The sequence below is a fragment of the Symphodus melops genome (genome assembly GCF_947650265.1).
Source record: "Symphodus melops genome assembly, chromosome: 6".
Classification (NCBI taxonomy): Eukaryota; Metazoa; Chordata; class Actinopteri; order Labriformes; family Labridae; genus Symphodus; species Symphodus melops.
The window spans coordinates 18,841,030-18,854,220 of record NC_136696.1 but is presented as its reverse complement, the minus strand read 5'-3'; the positions used below and the strand labels follow the sequence as shown (position 1 = coordinate 18,854,220).

The 13,191-nt window shown below is 40.5% G+C and overlaps 2 protein-coding genes across 2 annotated transcripts; one reads left to right on the top strand and one right to left on the bottom strand.

Moving 5' to 3' along the window:
• Positions 1 to 258: 258 nt before the first annotated feature.
• LOC306825986 (chitinase domain-containing protein 1-like) lies at positions 259 to 5,554 on the bottom strand. Its single transcript, XM_079346990.1, has 12 exons — positions 5,176 to 5,554; positions 4,822 to 4,965; positions 3,700 to 3,832; positions 3,561 to 3,605; positions 3,325 to 3,431; positions 3,173 to 3,234; positions 2,988 to 3,077; positions 2,783 to 2,884; positions 2,534 to 2,683; positions 1,252 to 1,332; positions 1,112 to 1,154; positions 259 to 998 (listed from the first exon to the last, which is right to left on the bottom strand). Exons 1-12 carry the CDS (start codon positions 5,278 to 5,280, stop codon positions 900 to 902), a joined length of 1,161 nt encoding a protein of 386 aa, XP_079203116.1. The 5' UTR covers positions 5,281 to 5,554; the 3' UTR covers positions 259 to 899.
• Positions 5,555 to 5,851: 297 nt separating this feature from the next.
• ighmbp2 (immunoglobulin mu DNA binding protein 2) lies at positions 5,852 to 13,056 on the top strand. The gene is made up of 16 exons (XM_079346989.1): positions 5,852 to 5,996; positions 6,643 to 6,725; positions 7,116 to 7,285; positions 7,385 to 7,580; positions 7,679 to 7,773; positions 7,952 to 8,115; positions 8,589 to 8,789; positions 8,903 to 9,050; positions 9,141 to 9,315; positions 9,979 to 10,161; positions 10,265 to 10,383; positions 10,467 to 10,561; positions 10,771 to 10,894; positions 11,482 to 12,300; positions 12,391 to 12,590; positions 12,799 to 13,056. The coding sequence occupies exons 2-16, from the start codon at positions 6,649 to 6,651 to the stop codon at positions 12,991 to 12,993; spliced, it is 2,961 nt and encodes a 986-aa protein (XP_079203115.1). The 5' UTR covers positions 5,852 to 5,996; positions 6,643 to 6,648; the 3' UTR covers positions 12,994 to 13,056.
• The last annotated feature ends 135 nt before the right edge of the window (positions 13,057 to 13,191 follow it).

Below are 13,191 nucleotides of genomic sequence, written 5' to 3'. Positions count from 1 at the left end.
ACGCCAACTGCTTAGCCGAGATCCCTGCGCTCTCGCAACAAGGGCACACATTGTTTAGACAACATTTCTAAAACCTTCTCATGTGCTTCCAGAAGATGCTGTGCACGTAGTAATAGACAGACACCTAATCACTGGACAGAATACAGTCGACCTCGCTTGCTGTAAATAATCTGATCCTGCTCTGTGGTGCCAAGTAATAAACATGACGTCACAAACATCAAGATCAACTGCTGAGTCATTCCAAGTTTATATTCATGGAGTTAAAACACAACCTGAAACATGGTCAATTATAAAAAGGAACACAATTAATAAAAAAACACATAATCAAAGGTGTTGATTTGAAAATGGAAAAAAAAGTTCACTTTTGGTATTAGGGATGGATGCAGTTTCAAGCAGATGCCAGAAATTGATGCTTTTTCACGCAAAGCGAAAACCAAATTCTTCAAGTGCAAAACTGGTTCTGTGGTAAATAAAAAGCTTAAGAGCGGAAGATTTGGAAAGAAGAAGAAAACAGGCTGCAGATGTTGGTGGCAGGTGAACTCTGAAGGCCTAAGAACAACAACATAACCTTTCATATGAACCGTCATGTACATATTGATGATCATGCACCCTCTGTTGTTCTCTGATCTCCTTCAGTTTGTTTCATCCATGAGTAACAAAAAAAGTACCTTTTAACCACTTCATGTACCATTTGAATCTACAGATCCCAGATGTGTTCAAATTGATTTTGAAACCAGTAAAAAAAAAAAGTTGAGAACATGTCACTCACAAAAGAAAAGTTACACCACCATACAGCTCTTGATTTTTTGTTTGTTTGTTTGCAAGAACATATTTTGGGGACCCAACCTCCTCCACTCCAATGTGCTGATGATTGTATGTCCACAGTCTCCATTCGGCTCTCATAGGAGATCATAGAAATAGTCCAGTCCTTGTCCCAATTCCCATAAGGAGATCCCTGTTCCGAGTTCAGTTGCTAAAGAGATCCGCATGTACATTGACTGTAAAATAATTTGAATAATGTTAAGCTCTTGCACAGTATTTCTACTGAAAACATCACTTCACCTTATCAAATCATTCTTTCAACACAAATTAAAGCTCGAGCAAGACTTGCCTTTAACGATGGATAGTACACCACATGTTTGACAGCATTGCTCCTGAAATGACAGTCACAGATATTTAGAAGAGAAAAAAAAGATGCTGCTGAAAGTTTAAAGTTTCATTTGTAGACTTTTAAATATGATAAATCATCACCTCTTGTAAGTGAAGTAATGCTCGCCAGAATATTCATCCCAAAGGTGTTTAGGCCGGTGTTCTCGCAAAATCTCAATGTACCTGCAGTAAAACAGAGACGAGCTTAATATCAGCTTTTTATTTACTAAACACATTATATATTAGTTGTGCCATATCACATAGAGCAATTTCGTTTAAAGTTTGAAAAAGGTTTGGTTCACCTACACATTCACGTGTTTACATTTTTGTTAAGACTAAGCTGCAATGTGGGTATTAGGATGTTTCTGGTTCTGTGACACACATTCAATCTTAAATTACCATCTTCACATTAGAAATGTTGAGCCAAAGCTCAGTCGTTGCAGTCAGTGCTCTTAAAAGTTCCAAACATACCGTAAATTCCGGACTATAAGCCGCTACTTTTTTCTCACACTTCGAGCACTGCGGCTTCTACTCCGGTGCGGCTAATGCATGGATTTTTCTTGGGGGACAATGAGCTTCTGCCGCAAAAACATTTGACTTCGTCACGTCGGATCTTAATATCAGTCATTTTGCGCTTCATGCACGCACCCTCATCATGGAAAACACACGGAGAAATACATATGATGTAGCTTTCAAGTTAAAGGCGATCGACCTGGCTGTCAAAGAAGCTAACAGAGCTGCTGCACGTTAAGATGACACTGACAGCGACAACAGAGACTGAGGAAGTGAGTAGTGAAGTCATTCTGAGGCAGTGAATGGATGGACTTTTTCTTGTGAAATATATTACGGTCATCTTTTTCATCAGCCGTGTTACAGACACCGTCGGCTAGGCTTCGTATTGTAACGGTTCATGTTGTAAAGTCAGTAGTTGATAATGTGTTCATAATTCCGATTATGTGGAGAGTCAGTGAATGCACCAGCGAGAACGTGTTGAGTGGCTGTATGAGAGAACGCTGGGGGAGAGAGTTGGATTGTTACGGCAAGTTATGTGTTGCTCTCTGCTGTAAACGGCGTGGTCACGGCCGACAGTGATCGGGTTATTAAGTTATTATTTGAACGCTCTCGTCGTCCTTTAACGTCCGTACGGACGCTACAGTATTTGCGGATGTTACCGGTAGCCTACGTCTGTGTAAATAGCTCTTGTTATAGCATGGACACCTGCGGCTTATAATCAAGTGCGGCTTATATATGTACAAATACATTTATTTACTTATTTTTAGCCGGTGCGGCTTATATCCAGGTGCGCTCAATAGTACGGAATTTACGGTATATGACTTTGATGGCTAGAATATCAGATTGTCAGCATTATTCCCAACTATATTACCTTCCCCCCAGAATAGGCTCCGTTCCCTGGCTTGCAAAATCAAGGCCATATAAATTGAGTCCAAGCAGAATCTTGTGCCTCCACTGAGTGTCAGGTGCAAGCTGGAGGACACATTCTCTCACCCAGGGCAGAGGTGAGCTCGGGCCCGCTCTGTTACAAAGAAAAAAAGCAAATCACTCAAAACATTTTCTCAATAAATGCTGTTAATCGTCTTTGAATCCATGTACATCACAAGTCTCTGACACTTACCTGGCACCACTAGAGTAGTCGTAAGTCATGAGGCTGAATCCATCGACTACAGGGGCCAACTGCTCAAACTCCTCCTTGCCAAACATTCCCGGCTCACCTGCACTGATTATTATGGAGTAAAAAAAAAAAAAAAATGGAGAGAAGTCAGAAACAGTTTCTGCGTTTTTTTGTTTTTTTTGAGGCATCTATTGTTGCTGATAGTCACCTTGTCACCACAGGTGGAATGACTAGAATGCAGTCCAATCTTTTTGCCTTTAATGTCTCGCATACGTGTTTCACCATGTGGACCAGCTCTCTGTATGGAGAAAATGTTCACGTTTGATTTGTATTTGTTAATCACACCTCAAAGTCAAAAACGTGTCAAGCAGACATGTCAACAGAATCACTCACTTTCTTTTGTTACCTCCCAGCTGGCTCCACAGCTCCAAGGTGAAACCATCGAAACCTTCAGTCTGCAAAGCCAGAGCTTCATTAACCTGACACAGGCAAAACAACACAACGCAGGCACGTGGGACATGCAGCTAAACTCAACACTTGATTACCTTTGCAACATCCACCAGTTCACTTCCAAGCTCCTCAATTTCATCTTCACTCGCCAGCACACTCATGTAGTCCTGGTAAGACCAGCCGTCAAATAACAGCCGAGGCACTAAAGGGGGAAACATTTGACTTAAATATTAAACCACACTAAAAGAGCCTTATCTGAAATGATATGCTCTGACAAAAATGCACAGACTCAAGTTCAATTGTATGAAGGGAAGAAGGGACATCTACTTACCCACCCTAACTTTTTTGTTAGACTTGCGTACAGCTTTGACCCAGCCTAGGAACGCAAAACAATCCCTTTATGTAGATACATTTCTTGGTGGGAGGTTTTAATAATCAACTAAAATGATGGAATAAAAATGATTGTCTACCTGGGTCATGATCATGGAGTCCCGTAACATCGAAGGTTTCAGGGGCCCGTCGACGGACCTGAAGCCACACTGGAGACACTGACGTTAGTTTAGAGCCAAATGTTTTGGCAATGTCATAGCCGTGGGAATTCCACTGGAGATAGAAGAAAAAGACACTAAATGCTGAGACTGTGTGAGTGAGGAGAAAACCTGCACATGGAACACTGCTGGATAAGTTCTCTTTTTTGTGAAACTTTCCTTGTACAGAGAACATCTCTGTCTTAAAACTCTTCACTTAATGATCAGAAATATCAGCCTTTTCATCAATGATTAATCTGTTAATCGTTTTTCTAATAACACACTTACTTGTTTTGCGTAAACAAATGATTGATGCAACCAAAATATCAAGAACCAGAAGTGTTCGTTCTCTTCGCTGGCTTTGGTCACTAGTCATGCCTCACATGCAGAACCTTCTGCTCATATAAGGAAAAGGCGTATCAATCTGTTGATCAGCTGGTATTATCTGATTAATGGTACATGCTCTGTCTTTTCTGTTAAGTGCTAATGTGAGATTTTATGACATTGAACATCCATTTAATGGTAATATAATATATTATATAATATATTTATAATGTTTTTTTGTTTAAAAGATGTGCCTCACAGTGCTTTTTACATGGTGACTTTTTTCCTCTTGATATGACTGAAAGGAAAACTATCTTTACTGTGCAGAACATTGCATTAACATATGTTTGTGTCTTCTGCTTGAAAATGATAAATGAATAATTTCTTGTTACAAATCAAAAAACCGTCTCGTGCTGCTGGATAAACTAATAACTTGAATTCTGTCAACGTTTCAGTCTTTTGATAACAATTGTCAAATGTGTGAAAGTAACGAGTTATTTCACAAAGGGAATATCTTATCAAACTTTGGAACTATTTGGCAAATATTGACTTATGTTAGTTTCAACTTAACTTTCCTGTAAATGTTTTTCTGAGAGGACTTTAGATTTTGTTCTAAGTAGCAAAACTCAAGCAAAATGTGCATTGAGACGGACTTGGAAAATGACAAACTATGTCTTTGTATACTGTGATCATCGTGTCAACTCTGAAAAGCAGCAAGACAAATAAATGTTCAATACTTACAGGAGTGACATATCCAAGAACTTGTCCTTGAAATGTTTTTTTAATGTGGGCACAGTGTCTCTTTTCCTCCCTCACAATGTCTTTCCAGTTAGGGTCTGACACAACAAGGCCTCTCTCCAACACAGACAACTCAGGTGTTGAAGCCTGAACAGGGAGAGCAAGAGGAAAAAAATAAAGAGTTCAGTGACAGACAAACATCGTCATCAAAAGAACAGATTAAAGGTGAGGATGGGTGCCTTTTTTTTTTTACTGATTCTGGACATTTAATGTGAGTCAACAAACATGCATATAGGAAAGGACTTGCAACCTGTCATCTCACACCTGTTTCAAGGTACAAGACATGAAGTTACTCACCTCGGCCTCTGCTTTATTGGACTTCTTCACATCACTTTTTGAAAGTGTGCTACTGACCAGCAAGCAGCATGAGATGGCGTGCAGCAGGAATAATGTCGTTTTCATTTCCAAAAAAGTGCAGTGAAAAGGAGCTGTGAAGCAGTTAAATACTAAATTTGGTTAGCCCAGATCTACTGCTGGTTTGCAGTGCAAGTGCTTCCTTCCTGAACAAGATGTTGAAAGATAGAAACACAGCATATCCTCCCGCGGTTTGTATTCACACTGAAACTCAAGCACAGGCAGGCCCGTTCATCGCTATATCACATACAGCATGAATTAATGATAAACAGTCTGGCTTTATCTGTCGAGCGGTTGATCTCAGTTTGATTGACAACTCAGCGCAACGTGTTTCAGGAGCGTCAGCTGAGCTGACTTAACTTCCGCTCGATTTCTTCAAAATAAAATGTGTAAGGAACAAGAGATCATCTGAATTCCCTTAAATCCCTTCTTGCGTCCTTTCCTTGCGCATTAATCCCTTCCAATAGGGATGCAGACTGTAAATAATAGGGGTGGACGAGAGAAAAAGAAGTAAAGGAGAGAGAGGCAGCAGGCTGTGTGCACAATATTTACAGTCTTTAATCGTGGCTTGTGTTGAAGTCATCCGAGCAGATAGGTGGCAGTGTCGCTCAGCATGTTCACCTGCAAACACACAGTAGAAGATGTCAGTCTGTGTTTAACATAACTCTAGTGTAATGTTAGATATCACACAGAGAAGCAAATGGTCTTGATTATGATTTAAAGTGATCTTTTCTTTCGTTGTTCATTCACGGATATATTCATGGGTAAGTGTTATACCGCCTGCTCAACGGATGAAGTTAACTGTAGCAGTGAAGTGTTGCTAGCAAGCTAACATGTCAGCATTTTAGGAGCTATCATAAGGAAGCTTGACTTGTATGTGTTGTAATGGCTCGGAGTAGTTGACAATATATCTGTGTACTAAATAAAAAGTGCACAACTAACTAAAAGAGCTACCCTTCAGTTGAAGTCCTGCGTTTATAATGTTAGTCCAGTACAAGTAGAAACACAATGAGTGAACATGCTGCAGGATGATCCTGGTGGTTTACTTTGATATTATTACTCTTCATGTATGACCTTGTTATTAGCTCGTGTACGTGTGGTAACAGCTTAATCTCTCCTTTGATTCAGTTTAAAGTAGGCTACAGTATTTACCTCTGTTGTAGTGGTTGAACTGCAAACATTTCTAAAATCTATATTGTGTATGACGTTATATTTCACCACTTGTGTAATAATATTACAATTTTGTAGCAAGTAATATTTCTTATTCTCAATCTACAGCATGAAATTCATCACTGAAATGTGACTTGTTGAGTTTAAACTAACAACACATCATTGCTGGCAGTGTTGAAATAAAAACTGATGTTTTTTTCATGAACATCTGCATCGACACTAATTATTTTCTCTGTTCAGTTAAAGATGGCGGTTGAACAATTTGTGTCAAAGACACTCGAGCTTCTACAAGAGGAGAGGGAAGCTGAAATAGAAGAAACCAGGTATGTACAATAACACAACAATGTGACCTAAACCTCGTGTTACAGTTCCCATAATGTCATTAACAGCTCTATTCAAAAAACAAAACATGTCTCTGTCATTCAACAACCTCAGTCTGTATGAAAAAAACCCATCTATAATAGTCCTGCACACTCAAGCTGAGATAACTGATGAAATAATCAATTTCAATTTATAGATTTTAGTTGCTGCAGACATAAATTCAAGGCTGCACGTAGATAAACTGAATGACTTTAACAGACAGGGACAAATGTTTTAATTAATGCTGGAGTCTAAATTAGCCTGCTGGCTACATTTTTGTCCCAACATTGTTAAAAACAAATTTTAATCAGCTGTAACTATAGAATGATTGGGCTTTTTGTTTCTTCCATCAGGATATGGCAGGAGAACATCTCTCTCAAGGATCTTCAAAGTAAAGGTGTTTGCCTGCTGAAGCTGCAGATAGGAAGTCAGTTCACGGGCCTCTATGGTCGCACAGTCATCGTCCTAGAGCCAAGAAAGCATCTTGGGTTCTCAACTCTGCCAAGCAACAGCTTTGGGCCTGGTGAGACAGAGGAGTGAAACACGTGATCTGTTCCTGGTTTATTTTTCAACTTGCATTTTTTGTTTGGCACTACGTGAGTTTTTGCTTCTTTTCTCACAGGGGATATAGTCGGCTTGTATGACACAGGCGAATGCACTGCAGCCTCACAAATCAGCACAGGAGTAGTGACCAGGGTCAGCCAGTCTTCTTTAAGTGTGGCCTTTGATGATACAAAGGATGGCGATAGCTTCGATGATAACGCCCTTTACAATCTCTTAAAGTTGGCAAATGACGTCACATACAAACGAATGAAACAGTAAGTGACATGTGTAATGTTATTACCGCAATGTCTGCCCTGAGCAGCAAATCAGAGACAAGTGAGAAAAAACCTCCCTGTGCGTTTTGTGCTTGCAGGGCCCTGAATGCTTTAAATGGATATGGTAATGGACCAGCTGGAAATTTGATCAATGTTCTTTTTGGAGACACGAAACCTTCTCAGTCACAGCCAAGTAAGTCAAGCCTTACAACCCAAATCATTCATGTCATTTCCCCATGGAGCTGGTTGTACATTTTACAGATGTATGCATGCTGTTGTCAACTGATCTAACATTGCAGATCAGTACTGAATACAGTACTGTACTGATACAATACACAGACTGAATTTGGTGTTCTATTATGTTCCAACAGATGAAGTAGAGTTCTTAAACTCCAACCTGGATGATTCCCAGAGAGGCGCTGTGTCCTTTGCTCTGTCTCAGAGAGAGCTGGCTGTGATTCATGGACCACCAGGCACTGGCAAAACCACCACAGTGGTGGAAATAATCCTGCAAGCAGTCAAACAAGGCCAAAAGGTGCATGAGAGTTACTTTGTGAAAATGTGTCTACAACAGAATGGTGCAGTTACTTTGCTAGCTATGTTTTGTTAACCCCTTGATGCCTATTGTCGCGATGTGTGCATCAAACCGCTTCCGCTCCAAATGCAGCCAAAATACCATCTGTATTCCTCCACTGCAGGTTGATGCACTTTCAATACATACCTAGGAACCTTTTGCAAACATTAGTTTGTCATAGGACCAGTTGGAGACAGAACAACATCCGTTGGATGTGCTATTTATGTGCTATTTTTATGTATTATCTATATATGTGCTTTTTTCAAATAAAATCAACTTAATTTAGGATCCACTTGAAAGCAGAAACACTTCTGCTTTCAAGCACAAACATTTTTTTTTTAATAGTTGGAAACAAATTCAGGTGTCAAGGGGTTAATGTTACACACTGTCTCATTGCAGCGTCTTAGTCTAAACAGGATTCTGCCTCTCTTCAGGTCCTGTGCTGTGCTCCCTCTAACGTGGCTGTGGATAATTTAGTGGAAAGGTTAGCTCGGTGCAAAGCAAAAGTCCTGAGGCTGGGTCACCCTGCCAGGCTGCTGGAGTCCATACAGAAACATTCACTTGACGCCATCCTCGCTCAGAGTGACAATGCAAACATCATTGCTGACATCCGTAAAGACATGGATAAAGCTTTTGTAAGTATGACTGTGCTCTTACTTTTTCCTTACCTTTTTATAGTTTTTTATAGTATAGTCTTGGATGTTGTGTAATAAATAATAACATGGTGGATATGTGTTGTTGTTTCTAGATGGGAATGAAGAAGATGCATGAAAAAGCAGACAGAGGGAACTTCAGAAGGGAAATAAAGGAGCTAAAAAAAGAGCTGAAGACCAGGGAAGCGACAGCCATCACTCAGATCCTTAAAAGTGCTGATGTTGTCTTATCAACAAACACAGGTGAGCGATGGCTCTGAGTGAGGAGAATGTGATTGCTCTCAGTGCTCTGACGATGAAAAGAAATTAGAAGGCACTTGTGTGTGTCTGCAGGTGCTTGTGATGACGGCCCTCTAAAGTTCCTGCCGGTGGATCATTTTGATTGTGTGGTGATAGACGAGTGTGCTCAGGCCCTGGAGAGCAGCTGCTGGATCGCTCTGCTCAGAGCACGCAAGTGTATTCTGGCCGGCGACTACAAGCAGCTACCACCTACAATCAAATCCCAAAAGTAAAAAAAGAAACAGGTTTTCTGAAAAAAAATCTTTGTATAAAAACTGTTAATATTACCGAATTGTCCTGTGAGACATCCTAGATGTTTGTGTACAGTAAGCCTTTTATGTTCAGATTTTCTAAACAAATACCCGGGTCTCCAAACAACAGACGAGAGATACAAACGTGGGATAATTAAGACATGGACAAAGTAGAAAATGAGAAATGACAAAAAACGAGAAATGCTCAGTGGGCATGGTTCTTCTCAGATTCAGTTTAAAATGATATTGAAATCCCCAAGGAGTGTTCTGGAGGCTGCGTCAGTTCCTTTTATAGACTGGTCCTCGCTACAAGAAGCAGAGAAGACGAAATACTTACGTTATGAACTAAGGGGGGAAGAGGGAAGAGCAATGAAGTCTTGAGGACATCTGCAATAGCTGCAATGTTAACATGACATGTAAGAGCAGAAATCAAAACAAATCCGAGTTGTTGCACCAAAAAAAACAAGTACCAAGACAAATTTAACAATCATGTAAAATAAAGAGTGGCGTTAAAAAAATCTGATCTTACTTTGCAGGACTGCGTCATTCTCAGCAAGGAGCAGATAGAGAACTTCTTTGCCATAAGTCTTGTTATTTATATATTTTGAATATTCTGCTGATGAGTATCTTATGCTTCACAGGGCTGCATCCAAAGGCCTGTCCCTCAGCCTCATGGAAAGACTAATCCAGCTGTGTGGTGACTCTGTGGTGCATATGCTAACAGTTCAGTACCGCATGAACAGCACCATCATGGAGTGGGCCTCCAAAGAGATGTACCAGGGAAGACTGACTGCGCACAGCTCTGTAGAGGCACACTTGTTAAAGTGAGTGTGAACTTTGACTTGGAGATTGTCTCTCTTTTGTATTTGAATGAAGAAACAACAAAAATTAAAAAAAAAGCAAATGTTTGTGCCTTTGATGAAAAAGAGATCTACCAGGAGTCGCCTGTGTGGATGAGACCAGCACGCCGCTGCTTCTTATCGACACTGCAGGCTGCGGTCTAAATGAGATGGAGGTCACAGATGAACAGTCAAAAGGCAATCAAGGTTGGTCAGTTAGGTTTTTAAGAGAAGAGTTTTATTACAGTTCTTGTGTAGTGGGATCTAACAGTTTGTTTCTTTATTTTCAGGTGAGGTGGATATTGTTGATTTGCACATTAAGACTTTGACTGAAGCTGGGTTAAAAGCCAAAGACATAGCTGTAATTGCTCCGTACAATCTACAAGTAAGTCCCTGATTCTCACTGTATCTTAAAACTTTGATCAACTGCGTTCATTGTGTCGTGGCAATAATGCCCGTACTCCGTAGTCTCAGATAGAAGATTTTTCTGATGATGTAAATCAATAAATAACATAAATCAAAGTATAAAATGTTGAGTTAAACAAGAACAAGTTTGTGTCTGAAGCCGACTTTGACGTTTTCATGTCTCTAAAGGTGGATCTTCTGCGTCAGAGACTGTCTGCCAGGCATCCAGAGCTGGAGATAAAGTCAGTGGATGGGTTTCAGGGCAGAGAGAAGGAGGCTGTGGTGTTGTCATTAGTTCGATCCAACAGAAAAGGTCATTTTCTTTCTGCTAAGAAATGTTGATTTTTTTTCTGCCATATTGTGTGTGTGTGTGTGTGTGTGTGTGTGTGTGTGTGTGTGTGTGTGTGTGTGTGTGTGTGTGTGTGTGTGTGTGTGTGTGTGTGTGTGTGTGTGTGTGTGTGTGTGTGTGTGTGTGTGTGTGTGTGTGTGTGTGTGTGTGTGTGTGTGTGTGTGTGTGTGTGTGTGTGTGTGTGTGTGTGTGTGTCTTACAATTTTATTTTTTAACCATCATGAAAGCAAAATCGTTTGTTTTCAATAGTAATGAGGATCTGTTATAAATCCAGCTCAGCCCTTTGCTTTTTTTAGCTGTGTTTTTTTGGTCCCTCACTAAAAGCTGAATCCAGTTAGTATGGATTAATGCAGATGGTAGAACAAATAACATCCTCTAGATGGCAATTTGAAAAAACTTGGACAACAAAATAACAAGCACACTTGCTACTGCTTGTAATTTTGGGTTTTCCCTCTAATGTTTGTCTGAATACATTGAATGCATCATGACATATCTAAGATGTGATTAAGTCTTTGGGATCTCAATGATATATATATATATATATTTTTTAGGGGATGTTGGATTTCTGGCCGAGGACAGAAGGATAAATGTTGCTGTAACACGTGCAAGACGTCACATTACTGTGGTCTGCGACACCCAAACTGTCCAGAATCATCCTTTCCTGAAGTCTCTCATCGTCCATATGACTGAGTTTGGCACCGTCAGGACAGCATTCGAGTACATCCAGGACATCGTGCCACAAAACTACACCCGCGACCAGAAGGACAGCAAGCCGAATACATCATCCAGCGACTCTGTGAACACCAAACAGAAGGCCAAACATCCGCCTCCCAACAAGATGAAACAAGGACAGAAGACATCTAGTGGTGATGGAAGTACTGGTACGAAGAGGCAAACAACATTCTGTTTATCTGCACATGAGGAGGAGCAGAAGAAGCAGAACAGGCGCATAGAGATCAGACAGCAAGTGGAGAAGTTTCTCAAGGACTTGAATCAAAGTGAACTCCAGTTTCCATCATCGTTTAACTCTCACGACCGTCTGCTGGTCCATCAGATCGCTGAGGAGCTGGGACTAGTGCACGAGAGTAAAGGTGAGGGGAGAGACCGGTGTATCACTCTGTCCAGGCCTCTGGACTCATCACCTTCTGAGTTACAACTACAAGAAGCAGAAGTAACCCGCGAAGAAGAACCACTCCCAAATACCAGTAGCGAGACACTTTGTCAACCTCCGCTAGACCTGAAAAGTTTACATTTGGAGCGGATGAAGAGGGAGCAGCAGAAAAGGGAAGAAAATGCTCAACAAAAAAAGCAACAGAGCATCACCCTACCAGCTCAGGGCCAGTCATCAAAGAAGCCAAAATCGGCTAAAGGTTTGAATTAAAAACGTCTAGTATTAAAACTTGTTTTACTCAAATGTGCACGCTCAACCTCAAATCTATCTCTTCATTTTTTTCATCCAGGAAAGAACCGCACGAAGGCAGGCGCCTGCGACATCGCTGCAGCTGCTGCTCCAGATGATGACTTTGACGCGCTCATCAATGCTGTCAGGAAGGCCGAAAGTGTATGCAGTTTTGTCAAATGTAAAGCTTCGGTGCTCATGCTTGGACAGCTTTGCCTCTTCTGCAACAGGCAGTTTTGTCTGAGTCATCATATACCGGAGGTAAAACAGGAACAGACTCCAAAGTACTGTTTTCTTTTTATTGTTATTCACATGTTTTACAGCTGTGATTTACCTCATTTGAAAATGTGGGTGCAAAAAAAAGAAAAGAAAGAAACTTTATGCATGAATATCTGACCATAAAATGACAGCATAAATTGTTGTGTGTTCTTTATTTAGTCTTTTCCTGATCAGATTTGTCCTTTTCCAGGTTCATGGCTGTGGAGATAAAGCCAAGTCCCATGCACGGATGAGAATAAGTAAAGAAGGTGTTATTTATGCAGGGAGCGGGAAGAAAGACAAGTCAATGGACCCTAATAAGAAAGCCTATCTGCAAAGGAAACTGGACTCGAAACTGAAAGATATGGAATCACAGAGAAAACCAAAAAACAAGGAGGACAGTTAATGATAGCAAATGAACTGATCTGCAGACTTTGTTCTAAATGTGATTAAACAATTCAAAAAGTGAGTAATTGTAGTTTTTTTTTTGTTTGAACCAATCGAAGTGCTTTCATAACAATGTTTAGGGCCGGTTTTTCTAAAAAGTAACCCAACAAAGCCATAGGATAAGATTACAACATGAAGTCAGGTTGTTCAAAAGGTT